The sequence below is a fragment of the Podarcis erhardii genome (assembly GCF_964252035.2).
Source record: "Podarcis erhardii genome assembly, chromosome: 2".
Taxonomy (NCBI): domain Eukaryota; kingdom Metazoa; phylum Chordata; class Lepidosauria; order Squamata; family Lacertidae; genus Podarcis; species Podarcis erhardii.
Genome location: NC_138498.1, coordinates 107390024 through 107412689, shown reverse-complemented (window position 1 = coordinate 107412689; position 22666 = coordinate 107390024). Strand labels below are relative to the sequence as shown.

General features: G+C 45.7%; 1 protein-coding gene across 2 annotated transcripts in view; it reads right to left on the bottom strand.

Annotated features, from left to right (window-relative positions):
- CAMK1 (calcium/calmodulin dependent protein kinase I) overlaps nucleotides 1-22666 on the bottom strand; it is a 44016-nt gene that overhangs the window by 8085 nt on the left and 13265 nt on the right. For both annotated transcript variants that reach the window (XM_081853748.1, XM_081853747.1), the window contains 4 exons: nucleotides 16064-16195; nucleotides 9239-9313; nucleotides 8919-9057; nucleotides 2050-2176 (listed from right to left, as the gene is read on the bottom strand). In XM_081853748.1, coding sequence (XP_081709874.1) covers nucleotides 2050-2176; nucleotides 8919-9057; nucleotides 9239-9313; nucleotides 16064-16195 — 473 coding nt within the window. The remainder of the gene's footprint in view (nucleotides 1-2049; nucleotides 2177-8918; nucleotides 9058-9238; nucleotides 9314-16063; nucleotides 16196-22666) is intronic.

Genomic DNA, 22666 nt, shown 5'->3' with positions numbered 1-22666 from the left:
AGAGATGGGAATTCCCTGTTGCCCAAATGTCGTTTGGGGACAGATGGGGAAATGCAACCCTTGTACAGTGGTACCTCGGGTTAAGTACTTAATTCGTTCCGGAGGTCCAATCTTAACCTGAAACTGTTCTTAACCTGTAGCACCACTTTAGCTAATGGGGCCTCCCGCTGCCGCCGCGCCGCTGGAGCACAATTTCTGTTCTCATCCTGAAGCAAAGTTCTTAACATGAAGCACTATTTCTGAGTTAGTGGAGTCTGTAACCTGAAGCGTATGTAACCTGAAGCGTATGTAACCCGAGGTACCACTGTAGCTAAGTTGCAGTCCAGGTTGACCCAAAATACAACAGCATGAACAACAAAACATTGGTGAAACAATTGACAATCAAGCCTTTTGCCCACAAGCTGGTTTCTCCAAAATGTATAGTTAAAAAGAGGGCTACCAGAGGAAGTTTTAAGTGTATAGATGCAGAGCTGCAAACTCAACCCTTGGAATATGATATGGTGAGGGACAATCCTGATGGGATCACTATGAATTCCTGGCTGAGCTATCAGAATTAGCTCCAGATGAAATAGGTGGTCCTCCCCCGAGAATCAAAAAAATATACTAACACCGTCAAATGGGTTCCCACCGATAAGAGGAATGGAAGCATTTTTTTAGATGAAATTGGGTACCTGGACAAAGTGGAAATGACAAGCACAGAGCCTTAAAGGAACTGGGGCTAAAACTGATGCCATGGAACAAAGAAGGTTGGCATTCAAAGCAGAATAATAAAGAGCTATTTTTGAGCTATTTTATATTATTCTGCTACAAGAAACATGGCACAATGACTCTATAATGCTTAATGGATACAATTGTCCAGTACAGTGGTACCTCGGGTTAAGTACTTAATTCGTTCTGGAGGTCTGTTCTTAACCTGAAACTGTTCTGTTCTCATCCTGAAGCAAAGTTCTTAACCTGAAGCACTATTTCTGGGTTAGCGGAGTCTGTAACCTGAAGCGTATGTAACCTGAAGCGTATGTAACCCGAGGTACCACTGTACTTCTTTTCTATAAAAAAAAATGTTTAGGGGTATTCTCATTTTGACTCAAGAAAATAACCATTTTGTAGTTCAAATCGGGGGGAAATAAATACAGTAAATGGACAAAAGTACAAAGATTCACAAAATGTTTAGGGGTATGCGTACCCATGCGTCCCACCCCAGAAAAAACAGCACTGCAAATGTCACTCATTGACAGCCGCTCCCTCAACAAAAGATGGCAGGGCCAGTGGCGTGTTGAGCATGTTTCAGCTCCGCCAAGTTGAATGCAACTTATCCCAGGCTGCCATTCGGCCTATGAATGGGAATCCTCTGTCCTGTCAAGTCCCAGCAAAAGGACTGTTTCAGATATTTCAGTTTTAGTACCCCTTTGCCGGAAATAAAGCATGAAATCCAAGAGTAGATCCTCATTCATTTATTTTAAACAATCTATCTATCTATCTGATCTGAATTTGCAACTATAACAGGAGAGGGGAAAGATAGAAATATCTCCCTCTGACGTATGAAAATGCTCCACCAATAGTAATTTAAACATATACTGTACGTTAACGTAAGCAGTCCATATAGTACAGTAGATCATGTATAATGAACGTATAATAATAATAATAATAATAATAATAATAATAATAATTTATTTATTTATTTATACCCCGCCCATCTGGCTGGGTTTCCCCAGCCACTCTGGGCGGCTTCCAACAAAAGATTAAAAATATGTACATTGAGCACATGTTGGGAGGTTGTGGCCAATCATAATTTCACATGGCGAAACACACGAATGGTGCCCCTCTTACAATATACACTGGATTTACATGCTTTTTCCTACACTGAAGTGCTATCCATATTTAGAAAGGCACTTAATACGCCCCTCCTGTCAGGCAAGCTGGAGACAAAATGTAGCTGCACCTCCTCATAAAAACGCCCTCAGGGCATGCAGTGATTTTCTTTGTCAGCCAGATCCACTCTTCTCAATTGGGGCAGGGTGGGGGGTGGAATAAGAAACCTCTTTAGCTCACCCACATAACCTGGAGTCCCACATGCCGTAGACATGACACTTCCTGAGCCTTCTATCTTTGATAGCCCAAAGTCGCTAATCATGATCTTGGAATCTTCATCCAGACTGTAATAGAGCAGGTTTTCAGGCTAACAAGGGCGGAGAGCAGGGAGGAAAGAGGGAGATAAATATTGTCAGATTAGAGCTCCAAGTAACAATTTATTTAAAGCATATTTTTTTTAATCCCATACTTCAGCCCCCCCACAAAAAAGGTCCTAGTGTGGCTTACAGAACAGTAAAAAAACGAAGACAGTTCCTGCCCTCTATGCTTACAGTCTAAAAGACACGACACAAAAGGGGAAAGGGGTGAGGAGGGTAGAGGAAAACAACCAAACTCAGACACCAGTTGTTAAAGTGCAGTTCTTATAATGACCAGTTGAGACAGTTCAGGTAGCATGGTGGAATGCACAAATCCAGGCAGTAGGGAGAAAAGACCATTCTAAGCATCTTAAGAAAGAACCCCACACAAAACCAAATAATCAAGACAAGCTTGGTCCAAAAAAGAACACGGAACTGTCCTCCATTGGAGGTTCTTAAGCAGTGGTTGGATGACCATCTGTCATGGATGCTTTAGTTGAGATTCCTGCATTGCAGGGTCCCTTCCAACTCTACAGTTCTATTCTATGGACATAAGTAAATCAAATGTGCATACAAAATGCATGGATAGATCTGTTAAACTTATTTCTAAAAGCTGATTAAAGGTAGACTTATCGCAATAAGGTAAACATATTTTTTTTGGGGGGGGGGGACATTACACAATACATTATTTAAGATACTAATTCTTTTTCTCCTGGAGCTCATTAGCCCGTCACAGAACTAAATTTCCCTGAGGGAAGGGGGAAGAGGTCAAGCTGCAATAGTTAAATGGTAAGTGTGTAATGTTAAATGCCTGCCAATTGCTACAACCACGAGACTTGAGATTCTTGAAATCTTACGGCTCAAAGTGGAATTAGCAATTATGATGTAAAGCAAAGCTGGAGGGGAAACCTCAGAGGTTAGGCCAAGCAACAAAAACATCTAAATGCCAAAGCTAGATGTTTCTACCTTATTGCCTGAAAGCTTTTATCACTCAAAAAGAAGCAGCTAAGAAAACATCATTTCTATTTTTTTTAAATAATATTTATTAAAGTTTCAAAAAAAAGTTACAAGAAAAAAAACAAAGAAAAAAAACAAAAAATACAAAATACAAAAGAGTAAAAACAATTAAAAACAAGTCAACCTTTCCATGTCTTAACTTTCATTTACTTGTTTCCCTGACCTCCTCACACCTCCCTTTTTTGTATTCTAGTTCAATTAGTTATTTCAGCAAATCCTTTCCATTTTTACTTTTATCTTAATAATTTATCTTAATATATTATAACTTTACATTCTCACCTGTTAATGATCCATCTTTAAATACTCCTTTATAACATTACTGCTAAAACCCCATAACTTCATTCCAACATCCTTCTAACATTCCTTAATTTTACAATATTTCTGTAGTTAGTCTTTAAATTTCTTCCAATCTTCTTCTACCGACTCTTCTCCCTGGTCTCGGATTCTGCCAGTCATTTCTGCCAGCTCCATGTACTCCATCACCTTCACCTGCCATTCTTCCCGGGTGGGTAAATCTTGTGTCTTCCAGTACCTCGCGATGAGTATTCTTGCTGCTGTTGTCGCATACATAAAAAAAGTTCTATCCTTCTTTAACACCAATTGGCCGACCATGCCCAGGAGAAAGGCCTCTGGTTTCTTCAGGAAGGTATATTTAAATACCTTTTTCATTTCATTATAGATCATCTCCCAGAAAGCCTTAATCCTTGGGCACATCCACCAAAGGTGAAAGAATGTACCTTCAGTTTCTTTACATTTCCAACATTTATTATCGGGCAAATGATAATAAATGATAATAAAAGAACATAGAGATGGAACAGTCCAGGCCATCAAGTTATGTAAAATAATTCCAGACTAAGTGAGGCTGCATTTCAAATTGTATTTTAACCCGTATTTTAACCCATATTTTATCCCGTATTTTAATTAACTTTTTTTCCTTTTTCTATTACGTTTTATTGTAATTTTATTGGTGTTAGCCGCCCTGAGCCCAGTTCTGGCCGGGGAGGGCGGGGTATAAAAAAATAATATTATTATTTATTATTCTTTATTTAGTACAGAGCAGCATATGAGAAGCCACTTCATAGAGACACATTTGAGTGTGAAACGGTGCCAAGTTGCCATCTGAGAAAATTTGTCTTTTAATAGAATACCACCCTTATTATAAATACCATCCTTATCTGTTTCCTTTGGGCATTCGGACCTGTTTTGCAGGTTGAAAAAATCTCAGCCTGTTTTGGTTCTGTGAGCTAATTCTTATCTAATCCTTTGTGGTTACATCCTTGTAGTTGTGCCAGCCATTGATAATTAAGTGCTGTACAGGGATAGGGTTTGAAGGCCAAAAAACGTCATCCGTTTTGTAATCTCCCGTTCAAAGCAACTGCTACATAGCAAAGCCAGCCTTGCCCTGTGGAAAACAGTCGTCTGAGCTCTGTGCTATCATTGGGTTTTTAAGTTAGTACACCTTCTGTACTTCATTAGACCTCAGCGGCTGCTCAAGTGGTTGTATTGATTTGTCCAGTATGTAGGACATCAGGTTTGGGGATGTAGTCGTTTAGTCGTATCCGACTCTTCGTGACCCCATGGACCAGAGCACGCCAGGCACTCCGGTCTTCCACTGCCTCCCACAGTTTGGTCAAACTCATGCTGGTAGCTTCGAGAACACTGTCCAACCATCTCGTCCTCCTCTGTCGTCCCCTTCTCCTTGTGCCCTCCATCTTTCCCAACATCAGGGTCTTTTCCAGGGAGTCTTCTCTTCTCATGAGGTGGCCAAAGTATTGGAGCCTCAGCTTCAGGATCTGTCCTTCCAGTGAGCACTCAGGGCAGATTTCCTTAAGAATGGATAGGTTTGTTCTTCTTGCAGTTTCCCCCAAAATCTCGAATGGCCTAGAACACAGAGTTCATGATGCATAGATGCTAAAATGGAAGCCCAAACCAAAATAGAAAGCAGAGAAGATGATGGCTGGAGGCAGTAATGCTTCTGAATAGCAGTTGCTGGAAACTGCAGAAAAAAACAGTGCCTTTGTTAGTCCGGCTTATGGGTTTGCCACAGATATCTGGTTGGCCATGGTGAAGACAAGATGGTGGACAAGATGGGCCATTGGCCTGATGCAGCAGGTTCTTCCTAAGCTCTTATGAGACATCTAAGTTTCAGTTCCAAAACCCATGTGCTAATCCAAGTGGGCAAGCAATGGGAGAAGCAAATGTTCACTTAGAGACATGTGAGGATGTGGTTGTGTCCATGGCCAAAAGAACACAGATGCATTGAATTCATCACCCAACAGGGGGGAAAATGGTTCTCAGTAGATCCGTACTAAGGCAGTAGAGGCCAACCAAATGTGACAAAGCAGTGTGCAAGCTTTCCAAGTTCTATCATAAATAGAATGCACACTATATTAGATAATAATAATAATAATAATAATAATAATAATAATAATAATAATAATAATAATTTATACCCCCGCCCTCCCTGGCCAGAGCCGGGCTCAGGGTGGCCAACACCAGTAAAATTACAGTAAAAACATAATAGGGGGGAAAAGCACAGTTTAAAATACAGGTTAAAATGCCATTTAAAATGCAGCCTCATTTTAAAAGTAGCCCATAAATCAAAAGCATAAGGGAAGGGAAACATAAGGGTCAGACTGAGTCCAAACCAAAGGCCAGGCGGAACAGCTCCGTCTTACTACAGGAAAAAAGCAGCCCGTCCATTTCCCCAAGACACAAAAACGTGCAAAACTAGAAAGTTTGTAATAAAGCAATTGGTTGAAATCTGCTGCACAGAATGGCAGAGGACTAGGAGAGGTTACTAAATGAGACCAGTAATGGCAAAGCAGCTTCCATGAAAGTTGGCTTGTTTGGCACAGCCAGCCTTCCCTTGTGACACCATGCAGGCATTGGGCAGTACAGATAGTGTTCTAGGGTGCAAGTTCATTTGGGGCTTCAATGAGGCCCAGACAGGCATAGTGCAAGAACTGAGCGCGCACCCTAGAATTCTCCACAGGGCCTGCCCTACCATTAGGCGGAGTGTAGGACAGAGTACAGCAAGGTGCTGGAGCACAGAGATGAACAGCCACCAAACTTGTTCTTCCCTCTTTTGCTGAATGATCCAAGGAGTACTATACTGGGAAGAATTATTCTCTCTTTGTCCTGAGCCTGCCGAGGTGAAAAGAGACATTCTCTCCTCCCCGCTCGCTAGCGGCAACAACATCCCGATTTGTATTTTTCATAGCTGGAGCTAGCAACAACATATGGTGGTTCAGCCTCAAAAGGCCAAAGAGCAAGTAAAGTCAGGAAGGAGACTTCCTCAATTGAGCCACGAACCGTGTTTGTGACCCCACTTCTGGAAGAAAACATGAAGCGAAACTGTGCCGTCCATTCCGTAAAATAAAATTAGGCGAACAGCAGTATCTATGTACATATGTAAGCACACAGCTGCCAAGCTCACAGGGAAATCAAAACACATCAAAAAGAGCAATCAACTATTGGGGCAGTTTCGTTCAAAACAGTGCCAGCCTAAATCATTGGGCTGTTATAGATGCCCAGGCCCAAAATTAAATGTGCCTGTGTTGCATTTTCTAGGCAATTTCCCACTCATATACATATATTGAATTTGATGGTGTTGTGGTCACTGTTCCCACTGTTCCTTTGACTTGGAAAACCACCACACCCTGCACTCCCTTTCCATAGAATTCTTTCTACAGATTTAAAATCCATGGATTATAATTATCCAATTGTTTCTAATATTCCCACTGTGTCCTGTTTTTTTTTTAATACTGCCCACTCTTAACTCACCCACCTTCAATCTGAGGCATTCAGAATTGGCCTAAAGAAGAATTCCCTTTTTTATGTAAGTCTTTATTTTTCCTTTGGGATTGTTCCTATGCTATTTTTGACTACTTGAACGGCTCTCCATTGTCTCTGCATGTTGATTATCAACTTGTATCCTGTCCTCAACTTTAAGGGCATAGAACCATTTCCACCATGACCACGGGACCAGTTATTCCAGAATCAGAACTTCTTTAAGGGACAAAATCAACATGTTGTGAGAGTAGTGGACTCTCCTAATGTTTTTCTCAGCAGAGATTGGGAGTTTAACCCCACATTCCTACACCAATTCTCTGATACAAAATCACTCTTTCCACATAGCTTCCTGAAGTTGCTCTTGAACACAGGGCCCAGACTCTGTGTGTGTGTGTGTGTGTGTGTGTGTGTGTGTGTGTGTGTGTGTTGTGGGGTGTTGTATTCTGAAATATGTCACTGACAAAATAACAGTGGACTTGCAGTGGATTCATACTGGACCATCCATACATCATCCTGCTTTGTAAATTGTTATGCAACGCTTCCCTGGCGTTGCCACGCTATTGCCATCTGGAGGGGCAATCCTGTGCTATGGGGCAAGAAAAGAGGGAAAGAATAAAGCCCAGGAAATTTGTGGCATAAGAAGTTACAGGATATCAGCAGGACGTTACGGGACACACACCAACAGGAAATGAAGTGTTATGTCTGCCCCAAAACGTTTACAGGCAGGTAATAACAGTATTGAAAGCAGGATCATGTATAACTGCCCCAAAATCTGCAGAATAAGAAGAGGCTCACAGGGTGAAATGCAGACAGGCACAATAAATGAATGTCCACTTGCCCCTTAACAGCAATGAGAACTTTGTGGGGAGGAGGAATGATTTGCATCAATGAATGGAGGTGGGGAAGAAGGCTATAATCTCCCTCCTCTTCATTGCAGCCCCAATTCAGTTTTTCCCCCTTGCCTCCAAGGCTGCTTTCAAGGGACAGGAAAGAGATCTAATCAAAAACTACTGGTGTCACATGTTGTTTAGGTCTTAAACCACAAGACAATGGAGGAAGTAAGCTCTTAATACTTGGCTGCTAAATACAAAAGCTGTATTTCTAGTTTAAAGTACCTACAGCAGATTAGGGACCAGACTACTCAAGATGCTATTCACCACAACTAGCAAATGAATAGCAGGTATGGGGTGCCTCCTATCTTGGGCTGAGGCTTTGGGATGCGGGTGGCGCTGTGGGTTAAACCACAGAGCCTAGGACTTGCCGATCAGAAGGTCGCGGTTCGAATCCCCGCACCAGGGTGAGCTCCTGCTGCTCAGTCCCTGCTCTTGCCAACCTAGCAGTTCGAAAGCACATCAAAGTGCAAGTAGATAAATAGGTACAGCTCCGGCGGGAAGGTAAATGGCGTTCCTGTGCACTGCTCTGGTTCGCCAGAAGCGGCTTAGTCATGCTGGTCACATGACCCGGAAGCTGTACGCCGGCTCCCTCGGCCAGTAAAGCGAGATGAGCGCCGCAACCCCAGAGTCGGCCACGATTGGACCTAATGGTCAGGGGTCCCTTTACCTTTACCTTTACCTTTACCTTTAAAGGGGGCCTTTGACTCCTGCTGTGGTCCCAGTCCAGAGTGGGCATGGGATGGGAGGAGGCAAACAGAAGCTTTCCTTCCAACTCGTGGAGAGGGGGGCATGGGGCCCCCAATCCAAATTGGAGCAGCAACAAGAGACAAAGGATTAAAGCGCCCCCAACTATGCCATGCCAAGGTCCTAGTCCAGACTGCAGCAGAGGGAAAGTGCCAGCTATTTTTATTTTGGAAAGGCCACCCAAGCAACTGCTAATAGGATGAATTGTCTAGTCCGGCCTTCAGCAAACAGACAGTTGTGCAAACGCACATCTTAACCCCGAGGCAGCTACGACAGAAATCCCCGCACAGGTACATGCCCCTACCTTGAGGTCGCGGTGTACGATGCCCATGTCATGCAGGTATTTGACAGCGTCGAGGATCTGCCGGATGAGTTGGCTGGCATCTCGCTCCGTGTAAAACCCCTTCTCCACAATCCTGTCAAAGAGCTCCCCGCCTGAGACCCTACATTGGGGAGGCAAAACACAGGTGAGGCCTGCTTTCCTCAAGAGACCCCTTTAGGAAGAGAATGGTCAGGGTGAGCTCTGCCCACAAGCTCCACCAAATGCTGCCAGGCTGTGCCAAGAGGCTCCTCCCTTCCCCTGCCCATAGCTGGGACTCCTGTAATTTCCAGCCTTCAACTCACAGCTGCATGATGAGGTAGAGGTGTCCTCCGCTCTCGTAGATGTCGTCCAGAGCCACAATATTGGGGTGCTTGATCCTGCAAGAGAAAGAGGAGCTCCTTCAGCAAGAGGTCCGTGGATTATCATCACTCTGTCTTATTTAGCCTGAAAGGCTTGCTTCCCAGCTTCTCTGTCGGGCAAGGCTATTTTCACAGACCCCATGGCAGAGGCAACTTTTGCAGGGGTTACTTTCTGCCCTGCCCTGCCCCGCCCCACCCCACCCCGCCCATAAGCGATATGAGCATGTGGGGAGCACCCTCTAAACCAGGCACAGGCAAACTCGGCCCTCAGATGTTTTGGGACTACAACTCCCATCATCCTTAGCTAACAGGATGGGTGGTCAGGGATGATGGGAATTGTAGTCCCAATATTTCTGGAGGGCTGAGTTTGCCTGTGCCTGCTCTAAACACCTGTTTTTAGAAGAAGAAGAGTTTGGATTTGATATCCCGCCTTTCACTCCCCTTCAGGAGTCTCAAAGCGGCTAACATTCTCCTTTCCCTTCCTCCCCCACAACAAACACTCTGTGAGGTGAGTGGGGCTGAGAGACTTCAGAGAAGCGTGACTGGCCCAAGGTCACCCAGCAGCTGCATGTGGAGGAGCGGAGACGCGAACCCGGTTCCCCAGATTACGTGACTGCCGCTCTTAACCACTACACCACACCATACATGATCTTTTTCTTTTATTCAGTCCCTTTGCCTTCAGATCGCCAGAAAGGGGAAAGGAACAGCACATCCGAGCCCACTGCAATACAGCTTCTTGCCCAACAGCTGTTGAGCAGGGTAGCGAGGTAGCAGCGAGAGTCGCCAGTGAAATACACTCGGAGTCGAGTGTGGATTTCATGCTCTTTTTTCAGCTCATAGTGGTGAGGAATGGAAGTTTCCCCAAAATATCTGCCTTATATACATTATTTACACAATGGGCCGCACGTGATTGGCTAATTCCTGGATTCTCCTATAGGCCAATCAGGTTGCGGATTCACTTCCACCAGGAGCTGGATTGAGTGGCTGCTGCAGACCAATCATACTGCTGCATTGTTCTAGGACCAATCAGACTGCTGCATTCTGAATCCTATTGTTCTAGGACCAATCAGACTGCTGCATTTTGGATCCTATTGTTCTAGGACCAATCAGACTACTGCATTTTGATCCTATTCAACTCAGTACATAACAGTTCCCTGCACCATTTTGGAGCCCATAAGTGTGTGTGTGTGTGTGTGTGTGAGAGAGAGAGAGAGAGAGAGAGAGAGAGAGAAGCATTTTAAACATTTATTTCTGGCCTTTGGCTCACTGACATCCTATAGGCAAGTGGGGAGTTGCCTGTACCTTCGTTTCAAAACCAAGGGGGTGGGGTCCAGGTGGCAACTCCCACCTATTTTATTTCTAGCGTTGGCCAGAACCAGCACCGGCTGTGCAATATCCTTTCTTCCGAGGGTCTCCACTGTACAAATTGGATGGGGCACTTTTGACCCTCTATATGTTGCTGGACTCCAACTTCCACCAGTCCCAGAGAGCACAGCCAATGGTCAGGGATGATAGGAGTTGTAGTCCAACCATACTGGGAGGCCAAACAGAGGTTTCCTCATGCTGCCTGAGAGGAACAGGCTGACAAGCTACTTTAAAAGAGAGAGAAACAGAGAGATAATGTCCCCGTGATAAGCTAGTTGCTGTGCGACAGAGCTATGCAACAAACAGTCCCCTGAATCAAATCTTGCCTTCGCTGTGAACCCAGCAGGTGCCCTTAAGCAAACTACTGCTCTCAGCCTCAGGCCACAAATACATACACACACACACACACACACACACACACACACACACATCTACGATAAGGGAATAATAGCAAAATCTACATTGCAGGGTTGTTGTAAGGATTCCCGAGCTAATGTATGTGAAGTACTTGACTGAAGAAACGTATGGGAAGGGTCAAATAAATGCTATATACAGTGGTACCTCAGGTTAAGTACTTAATTCGTTCCGGAGGTCTGTTCTTAACCTGAAACTGTTCTTAACCTGAAGCACCACTTTAGCTAATGAGGCCTCCTACTGCTGCTGCGCCACCAGAGCACAATTTCTGTTCTCATCCTGAAGCAAAGTTCTTAACCCGAGGTACTATTTCTGGGTTAGCGGAGTCTGTAACCTGAAGCGTATGTAACCTGAAGCGTATGTAACCCGAGGTACCACTATATATATATTACATACTGGGAAGAATGAGCAGACAAGCCAGAAACAGCTATTTAAATATATACGAAAGAAAGAAAGAAAGAAAGAAAGAAAGAAAGAAAGAAAGAAAGAAAGAAGTATTATATTTTTTAAGAAATGCAGGGTGTTGCCATGCAGACCAGTTTGCAGACATTAGGTGGAGCTTTATTTTTAAGAGGGCTTAAAATGAGTGGGTCGGCTTCAAAAGATTTAAAAAACAAATAATTTTGTAAAGGTACCGATCTGTGTCACTCACTTGTGATGTCACTGGTAGTAGTCAAGAAGAACCTACAGGAGGGGAGACTCATGAAAATTCATAGGGGACTGTGGGTGAGCTGCACATTTAAATGTGCAGCCATTGTTTTTGGAGACAAAGGAAAGCCACATCCTCCTTCACCGCTGAAATAATAATGTATAGCAATTTGGTATAAAAGAAAGAAAGAGGAGGTGGAATTCAACATAGCGGTAAGTGGGGTTTACATGCATAGAACAAGGTCCATTAGTGTAATAAGAATTCCCTCCATTCTAAGCAATCCCTAAACCTACTCAGGGGTTCTCCCCACAGAGCAGCTTTAGGGGGGGGGCACAAAGGGGGAGGAGGGGCAGGGATTCCTGTTGTGCAAGCAGACCTCTTTCCTTGCACACAACAGCTTGGATGAATCCCACCCATGGGAAAATAATTAAAGGAAACCAGTAATCGAAGCCTCCCAACATCACAGACACAGGGGCAGAAGCCAACATTAAGGCAGCAATTAAAGGAAAGGGATGCGGGTGGCGCTGTGGGTTAAACCACAGAGCCTAGGACTTGGCAATCAGAAGGTCAGCGGTTCAAATCCCCGCGACAGGGTGAGCTCCCGTTGCTCGGTCCCTGCTCCTGCCCACCTAGCAGTTTGAAAGCACGCCAAAGTGCAAGTAGATAAATAGGTATCACTCTGGCGGGAAGGTAAATGGCGTTTCTGTGCGCTGCTCTGGTTCGCCAGAAGCGGCTTAGTCATGCTGGCCACATGGCCCAGAAGCTGTACGCCGGCTCCCTCGGCCAATAAAGTGAGATGAGCACCGCAACACCAGAGTTGTCCATGACTGGACCTAATGGTCAGGGGTCTCTTTACCTTTACCTTTAAAGGACAAGGGAAAGTCATCAGTGATCCCACTGCCGTGCTCAAGAGGAAGTAGCGAATGTAATAGCAGAAGTGATCAGCAGAAAGCTTTAAATTAAAGTCACCCTAAAAAGGCTCAACAGCACTGGACAGGCTGTTGCTGGGGGTTTTGCTCTATATATACACTATATTTGTGCTAGTACAGTGGTGCCTCGCAAGACGAAAAAAAGAATCCGTTCCGCGGGTCTCTTCGTCTAGCAGTTTTTTCGTCTTGTGAAGCAAGCCCATTGACGGCTTAGCGGCTTAGCGCTATTAGCGGTTTAGCGGCTTTTAGCGGCTTAGCGGATAAGCGGCTTAGCGGCTTAGAAAAAGGGGGGGGGGAGGAAAAAAACCCCGCAGGAACTCGCAAGACATTTTCGTCTTGCGAAGCAAGCCCATAGGAAATTCATTTTGCAAAGTACCTCCAAAATGGAAAACTCTTTCGTCTAGCGAGTTTTCCGTCTTGCGGGGCACCACTGTATTTAAAAACAAAACAACTCTGAAAAAAAGAAAGAAAGAAAGCCATGGGACTGCAATAATTGGGGAATGATGTCATCTGGATCCTCCGTAAAAAGCGAATGAACAAAGGGTAGCAATTCCAGGCTAACTCTGGAAGCAACCTTAACACCCAGATCATATTCTAGAGCTGATTTTCATTAGTAGGAGACAGATGGTCACTTTTTATGTGTACAGAAGCTCTTTCCTTTAACCTCACCTCTTCCCTACCCTTCTGCCTTAAGCAGAAGAGTCACTATTGAAACGGGTTCCTTGAGAAATCACTCACTAGTTCCTGAAAAATACAGTGGTACCTCAGGTTAAGTACTTAATTTGTTCCGGAGGTCTGTACTTAACCTGAAACTGTTCTTAACCTGAAGACCACTTTAGCTAATAGGGCCTCCTGCTGCCGCCGCGCCACCGGAGCATGATTTCTATTCTCATCCTGAATCAACGTTCTTAACCCGATGTACTATTTCTGGGTTAGCGGAGTCTGTAACCTGAAGCGTATGTAACCCGAGGTACCACTGTACTTCCTTTGAGTGAGCGTCCCACTTCCCAGTTTCAGTGGTCCACATTATGGTCATTGATGTTGGGCTGGTTGGGAAAACCTGCCTTCGTTTTGTTGGACCTGACACCCCAGAAGTCATAGCTTTGGACCCAGAATCCCTGTGGCCCAGGGTTATTGCTAAGGCACAAATTTGCATATAATTTGTATGTGCTCATGTATATGTATAATATAATAATAGAATGGCAGGTAGCTGGGGGGTCTCACGAGCATCGTGCCCTGCATTATATGCCCATCAACTCCAGCCAGCATGGCAAATGGTCAAGGATGATGGCCGTCAGAGTTCAGCCACGTGTAGAGGGTACAGTGGTACCTTGGGTTACGTACGCTTCAGGTTACAGACTCCGCTAACCCAGAAATAGTACCTCGGGTTAAGAACTTTGCTTCAGGATGAGAACAGAAATCGAGCAGCAACGACGTGGCTGCAGTGGGAGGCCCCATTAACTAAAGTGGTGTTTTAGGTTCAGAACAGTTTAAGGTTAAGAATGGACCTCCAGAACAAATTAAGTTCTTAACCAGAGGTACCACTGTACTTGGTTCTCCACCCCTGTACTCAGAGGATGGGAAGTGCAGGTTCCAACTCTGTAATGGAGACTCCAGATGTGGCAGCCACTTCTCCAGAATTTCCCTCTCCAGTGCTCGTGACAGAGGTCATAGATTAGTTGCCCTCGCTGGACATGAGAGAGTCACAGGAACGAAAACGTGGCATTCTCTGGGCACAAGGAGACACTGTTCAGTGCCAACCAGCACTATTTTCAGAAAGGCTGATATCCCAGGCACAGATATCAGTTGTAGGAAATTATGCGCCCATGGAGATGATGCAAAGAGCTGTTGACACGTGATCAGGCTGGCAGGCCAGATGTATGAGTGGAGAGATTCCCTGCACTTAGGGCGCACTCATGCGCAGACCTCTCTGCAGCTGAACTCACACGAACCAAGGCACGCAGCATTAACTACTCGCATTGAGGTCACATTCAAATGAGCACTCACCTTATTTTTTGCCAACAAACTTGGCTCACAGTCTCACTGGGCTTCTTTATTTTCAGCAGGCAGCAACTATACCTTTTCAACCCTACCTATGCAGCCAGAACAGCTGGAAACTTGCTTACTTTTTTTTTTAATGGAAAAATTTGGGATCCTGAATTCCAAGCCCAATACCAACATTCATTGTTTTTGCAGAACATACAGTGGTAGCTCGGTTTTTGAATCTCTCCGCTGACGAACGTTTCGCTTTTCGAATGCCGTAAACGCCGGAAGGAAATGCTTCGGTTTTCAAACAAACCTCGGAAGTCGAACATGCCACGTGGCTTTCTGTATTGAGTTTTCCGAATTGAGGCTTTCGTATTGAGTTTTCAGACGTTTCAGAACTCGAACTGTCTTCCAGAATGGATTACGTTCAAAAACTCAGGTACCACTGTATATACATTTTGCAAGAGCAAAGCAAATGTGCATGGCTGTGCATGACATCCAGAACAAAGCCATTCTAAGCATAGGTTTTACACGTGGCCGAGCTGCAGACAAGAAAGTAACACCAACCCTGTTATGTACTGAAGTTCTCACCCTGGCCACCAGGGGTATTGTGTATATAGTTTTCACTCAAGTCCACGTCAGTTAATTTAGGCAGGAAAACCTGGGTTGTTGTTGTTACAATGTTGACAGCCGGCTGCCTATAAAAGCAGGCCGGCTGAGCTGTTTGCTGTTCAGCTCAGTTCCAGCTTACAGTAGTACCTCGGGTTAAGTACTTAATTCGTTCCAGAGGTCCGTTCTTAACCTGAAACTGTTCTTAACCTGAAGCACCACTTTAGCTAATGGGGCCTCCTGCTGCCGTGACGCCGGAGCACAATTTCTGTTCTCATCCTGAAGCAAAGTTCTTAACCTGAAGCACTATTTCTGGGTTAGCAGAGTCTGTAACCTGAAGCGTATGTAACCCGAGGTACCACTGTACCTATAAAGGACTACTTGGAGAAATCTCTGTGCCGTCTGCTATGTCCACCCACTATTTAATAAGCCCTTGCTAGCTCATACTGCTATTGACACTTGGAGAAGGAGCAGGAAGGAAGCAGAGCCTGCGAGGAAGTCATGTGGTCTACCAACATGTAGCTACTAAAAGAACAGGAAGAAGGAAGGAGGAAGAAGAAGTTGCCTTTCTGTCTATCACCCCACCCCACTGGTTCAGGTAGATTACTGCAAGCGCCACTGCTTTGATCTCAATGCCACGCAAACAAGCCCTGGGGATGTGGGGGTAAGCAGGGATGGGATGGCTGTTTCCACCTTGCTCCGCTTTCCAGGGACTGTTGGACGGGGTCACTGGACCAGAGTGGAGGACTTTTGGTTTGACCCAGCAGTGGCTGTTCTCAAAGGGAGGGATGGGGGACGAGAGGGAGCACCACTCACTTGTGTAGCACAGCTATCTCATTCTCAATGCTGCTCTCCTTCCCTTCCAACACCTTCTTTGCGATGCACTTGATGGCTACCAGCTTCTGAGTCGACTTCTCTTCGGCCAGGACCACCTCGGAGAAGGCACCTCTGGAAAACAGAAGGGGAGGGCAGGGAAATGAGATGGTGGAGCAGGCCAGCCCAGCCCAGCAGGTGTGTCCCATTCTTAGCCAGGTATGCAGGTCCCCTAGTTCAGAGGGCCTGGGGGTTTCAAGGCCATTTCATAGAAGACACTCTCCAGTAGATGCAGGTGTCTATCAACAGGGGTGGCCCAAAGGTGATTATTGGGGTACACATGCCCATTTCCTTATTTATCGTTTTCATCCGGGCTTTATGCTGCGTACCGCCCAGAGATCTTCGGATGAACGGTACAGTCATACCTCATGTTACGTCTGCTTCATGTTACGTTCTTTCAGGTTATGTCCCGCGGCGACCCGGAAGTACTGGCAAGGGTTACTTCCGGGTTTCGCTACTCGCACATGCGCAGAAGCGCAAAAATGACGTCACACACATGCACAGAAGTAGCAAATTTCAACCCGCGCATGCGCAGAGGGGCCGCTGCATGTTGCGCTCTTTTCATGTTGCGAACGGGCCTCCGGAACGGATCCCATTCGCAACCAGAGGTACCACTGTAGTATAAAAATTTTATAATTAAAAAAAATAAAGTCAAGTGTTTTGGCTGGGGGAAATGACTGCGGATCTTCAAGAGTCATCCGCCCCCCCCCCCCGCCCCCCGTCACGATGCAGCAGACCCAAGCTTATTTCGGAATTCAGGGTGTGCCGTTTGCCTCCTAGGTGGGTCATAAGGAAAGGGTTAAAATGAGTGTGATGTGATTGGCCAGTGGAAGCTGATAGGAGGAGTTAGGGTTAGAAGGGGAGTTGTGTGAAAGTCAGTTGAGAGTTGGGAGTTGAAGAAGGAAGAGGGAGGAATAGTCTGTGGGTTGGTCTAGTTGTGTGGTGAGAGAGTGAGAGGAATTGTTAGGTGGAGTCAGATAGATAGTTAGTTGGGATAATCAGTTTGAACTTGTTAGGAATGAATAAGACAGTTAAGGAACTAATATTAAGAAACTGCCAAGAAAAATTAACTGAAACCATAAGCTTGTTCATGCCTATAAAATAAACTTGATTATTTATTAACGCTACCAACTGACTGGACTCCGTGTGTCCCCGTGAGAAATGGGTTGGTGGCAGCGAAGAACACAATCACAGGGTCAATAGACCATCAAACATCCCGGGGGGCCCTGTGTGATCGCCACACAGGGGCATCTAGTTCCTTACGTTTTCTGATCGAGATATGTTTTAAAGCCACACGCAAAATAAGGAACTTTAAGCAACTTCAATGTCGTGCACAGGAATACGGCATGGATGGAGCTCCAAACAGCGAAAGCTATGGGGTGAAGCCAACCCATAAACACAGAGGGGGCGTGGGTGTGTGCGGGCAAGGCCCCTGTCATCTTCTGACCTGACATCCTGCGAGCACCAGGCCCTCCCCATCACACCCAGCTGGATCTCTCACCCAGCCGCTGTCACCACAGCAACCTGCAGAATTTCAGCTATTTATAGGAGAGCATGTGAGAGATGGGACCGGGCTGGCAGGAGAGAATGTGCCAGGAAGAAAGGGGTGAGAGGAGGAAGGGAGGGCGCGCTGGGTAAAGAATTTGGGAGGAAGCGCCAGGTAGGAAGAAGACAGAGACTGGGCACACTGTGTTCCAGCAAGGGAGGGGGTGAGTTTAAAAGCAGAACCACGCAGGTTGCACCCCTGTAAAAGCAAACTGAGCCAAGTCCTCCAGGATCTACAGATGGATTAGAAAGAGAAAGGGATTCATAGCTTGGCACCCTGGCCACTGTCCATGCTGCCTGGGAGTCGTAGTTCAGTGAAATCTGGGCAGCAGGAGGGTGAGGATTGGGCTACAATAGGAGGAATTTCCACAGATTCCTGGTAAGGAGTGATACAGGATCTGGAGACAAGAGGCATGTTCCCTTCTACCTGAGCAGAGAGCTTCTAAAACCTGTATCTCTGTGGTGGTGTCCCACTGCACAGGTGTGTATGAACACCCACACCCACACCCACACACACCATACTGGTTTCTTGGCTGGCCTTGGCTGTGCCACCTTCAGAATAAGAACACAAGCTGGCAAACAAAGGGCACTATCTATATTCCCCTCCCTGCTTATCACCGGTTCTTGCGATTAGAGCCCTTTGGCTTTTCAGCCCCATCTAGGGCAGGGGATAAAAGAGAACGGGGAAATGGCACAGTTTCAGAGCCGAATGGGCTCCGTCTCTGGCCAGGAAGGAAAGGGTTTGTTATCTGTACAAAGCGGCACTCGGGGCCCGAGCCAAGGAGAGATGGGGAGAGGCAGGTTCTGAGGAATCAACTGCTGCGAGGACAGACACAGCTCACAACCTGCAGCCCCCTTCCCCTCCATGGCACCATATGCCACTTGGCATATGCCAGTGAGCCTTGTTGCCCCGCCAGAGAATCTCCACCTGCCAGCTGCTTTTTATGGGCCAGGAAAATTCATAGGAGGATAAGGCTATCGGTGGGTACACATGATAGGTACCTACTGCCTCCACACAATCAGAGGAGGACCTGGATACCAGTTACGTACATATTTGCCCATCCAACTCAACACAAAGACTGGCTGCAGCTCCCCACCACTTCAAACGAAAGTCTCTCACAGCCCTACCTGGATTGGTCAAGGGTTGAATTTGGGACTTTCTGTGGACTATGCAGAATTAGATAAATTAACAGGAAGGATTCAAAACCCGCGTGACCAGAGATTCTTAGAAGACTGGAGTAAATATACAAGCTATTTGAAAAGTAATAGTAATGAACAGATTACGCTAGAAGGATTGCAAGAAGTTTTGTAAGGAGGACTATTTGAAATGTTGCAAGAAAGACTATGAGGAGAATGATTAGTTAATGATAATAAAGAGTAATAGAGAAATTAAGAAATGCAGAATAAGCGATAAAGAATGAAAAATCATCAGAGGCGTTGACGGAAGTCTAAAACATTGTATAAGATAAGAAGTTATGTTATATGACTGTTGGAAATGATATGTTTAAAAAACTAATAAAAATGTATATATATGTATATAAAAATTGGGACCTTCTGCATACAAGCAAATGCCCCACCTCCTGAACTATGGCCCTTCCCCAAGTTGCTAGAGGAGCATCTTCAAGAGCAGGCTATTACCCTCGCACCATGCTTGTGAGGTTCCCAGGCGCCTCTGACCGGCCACTGTGGGAAACGGGATGCTAGACCAGACCCTTCCTATGTTCTCGTGAAAAACAAAGTTATGCCACTTCATATGATGGCTTGCGAAACCTGCTGTCCAATCTGGCTACTCCCACTTCCTCCTGACTCTATTAGAATAAGTCAACACCCTTCCCCCCCCCCCCCCGCGCCCGCTGGAGCTTGGCTAATTTAACAAACATAACAAAAATCTGATGCCGCTGTTTTGCTTGCCATTATTCGGCATTATCATTTCTCCCTAAGAATGCATTTTACCACTTTTTAAATCATCCTGGCTGAGAGTACCCCCTGCACCCCCCCCCAAAAAAAGGGTTGCTAAAATATATTGAGGAGCTGGCTAATCTAATTTAGGGATAGGTACATAAAAGGAGGTTGTGACCCTGAAGCATTTGTTGTGTGCCCATTGCAGCAAAAGCAACTGAAGAGTTTTGTGGCACCTGAAAGATTAGCAAGTTTAGGATGGTAGAAGCTTTCCTGGACTAAATCCCACCATCAGATGTGGTGGGAAGGGCTGACCTCAGCTGGCACATGTGTGTGCTTAGGAGTGCAGATCAGGGGTAGAGCATGTGATGCTTTGCATGCAACATTTCCCGGGATCAGCCACTAGTGTCTCTAGGTAAGGGCTGGGAGAGACCCCTGCCTGAAACCCTGAAAAGCTGCTGCCAGTCAGTGCTGCCAATATGGTGCTAGATGTTCTAGACTTTGTATGAAGGAGGTTCCTCTGTGTTTATGTATGTGTATACAGAGGGGGTGGTAGGTGATACATTAGAGTCAAACGGCCTTGAAATGCACGAGGCAGAATCACAGAATTGTAGTTAGAAGGGACCACGAGAGTCATCTAGTCTAACCTAAATGGCCTCGGCCCAGCATACCTGAAGGAGCATCTCCACCCCCATCGTTGTGCCCGGACACTGAGATCCAACGCCGAGGGCCTTCTGGCGGTTCCCTCACTGCAAGAAGCAAAGCTACAGGCAACCAGGCAGAGGGCCTTCTTGGTAGTGGCGCCCGCCCTGTGGAACGCCCTCCCATCAGATGTCAAAGAGATAAACAACTACCTGACATTCAGAAGACATCTAAAGGAAGCCCTGTTCAGGGAAGTTTTTAATGTGTGACATTTTAATTTTTTTTAATCTTTGTTGGAAGCCGCCCAGAGTGGCTGGGGAAACCCAGCCAGATGGGCGGGGTGCAAATAATAAAATTATTATTATTATTATTATTATTATTATTATTATTATTATTATTATTATTATTATTTATTACCCCCTGCAATGCAGGAATATTTTGCTCTATTGACTGACCTGACAGAGCAGAAAGGGCAGCCTGTGCCAATTCCATATAAGGTCCAAACCACACTTATTAAAAAGGATGCTTAAGATGGCCTCTTAAGGAGAGGCTTGATGGGGAACCCCATCTGGAGAGAGAGCACATTCTGCTTTGGGACCCTGCATGGCTACTTTTCCTTCAAAACAGACTGAGCCTCCTCTTAAAGATACCTGAATGTGTCATTTGGCACTAAAATGGACGCAAGATAAAACACGGTGCCTGTCCGCAGAAGCAGTAATCTGAACAGGTAACTTAGGGAGGGTGGCGTGACTTGTCACACGGAGGCCTGCAGGAGAAGAACCCCACAGGGATTGTGAGGGACCAGAGAAGTTTTCCTCCAGAGACTGGAGGATGGTGACTTCTGAGAGAGTTCTCACCTTCTAATCCTTTCTGTAATTAACACATTAATCCCTCTTAGGTGTCTTAGCCAGTCTCGGGTGATGGCCTCCTTTTACTTTGCAAGCCAGTCAGTCTGAGCTCCTTTGCTGCTAGGCAGCTCCACCAGAGGTGTCAAACACAGTCCTTGACCACAGGGCTGAGGTTCATTGCCCTTTATGAAGCGGGGAAGTTGTGGAGAGAGAGAGGGAGAAAGGGCTGAGATCATAGAATTGTTGAGCTGGAAGGGAACTTGAGTCTCACTTAGTCCAACTCCCTGCAGTGCAGGAATACGCAGCTGTCCCATACAAGGACCAAACCTGCAACCTTGGTGTTATCAACACCACGCTCTAACCAAGTGAGCTACACAGTGACATCAGTTCTGGTCCTGACAGCAAATTCCTGAATCAAGCGTGTGCTCTATGGCACCTTAACTCTTGATTCAAAGATGCCCTGTGCCATCATCTTGCATCCGCCACTGGTTTGTAGATCTTGAAGTTCTTCCCTCTGCCCTATATGAACCACCACCACCAGTTGCCTTGAACATCTTATAAAAGGACTTACCTTTTTGCCCAGGGTTTCCCCCGACCCATAAGATTGGATAGTGATGTATGGAAGTGAGAGTTGGACCATAAAGAAGGCCGATCGCCGAAGAATTGATGCTTTTGAATTATGGTGCTGGAGGAGACTCTTGAGAGTCCCATGGACTGCAAGAAGATCAAACCTCTCCATTCTGAAGGAAATCAGCCCTGAGCGCTCACTGGAAGGACAGATCCTGAAGCTGAGGCTCCAATACTTTGGCCACCTCATGAGAAGAGAAGACTCCCTGGAAAAGACCCTGATGTTGGGAAAGATGGAGGGCACAAGGAGAAGGGGACGACAGAGGACGAGGTGGTTGGACAGTGTTCTTGAAGCTACCAGCATGAGTTTGACCATACTGCGGGAGGCAGTGGAAGACAGGAGTGCCTGGCGTCCATGGGGTCACGAAGAGTCGGACACGACTAAACGACTAAACAACAACAACAACTGCATACACAGCACACGCCATACAGTGGTGCCTCGCAAGACGAAATTAATCCGTTCCGCGATTCTCTTCGTCTAGCGGTTTTTTCGTCTTGCGAAGCAAGCCCATTGACGGCTTAGCGGATTAGCGCTATTAGCGGTCTAGCGGCTTTTAGCGATCAGCTGAGAGGCGGCTTATCAGCGGAACAGCTGATAAGCAGCTTAGCGGCTCAGGAAAGGGGGGGGGAGCGGAAAAAAACCGCGGGAACTCGCAAGATTTTTTCGTCTTGCGAAGCAACCCCATAGAGAAATTCGTTTAGCGAAGTGCCTCCAAAACGGAAAACCCTTTCGTCTAGCGGGTTTTCCGTCTTGCGAGGCGTTCGTCTTGCGGGGCACCACTGTATATCTATCTATCCATCCATATATAGACATAGACATAGACAGATATATAGATGATATAGATATAGATATAGATATAGATATAGATATAGATATAGATATAATGTAATATATAACGTAAAGCAATTTAAAAAGCCTTTAAAATAAATAAAACACATCCACACCCAATTAGATTTCTCAAGCACGAAGTCTTTCTATCCTTGC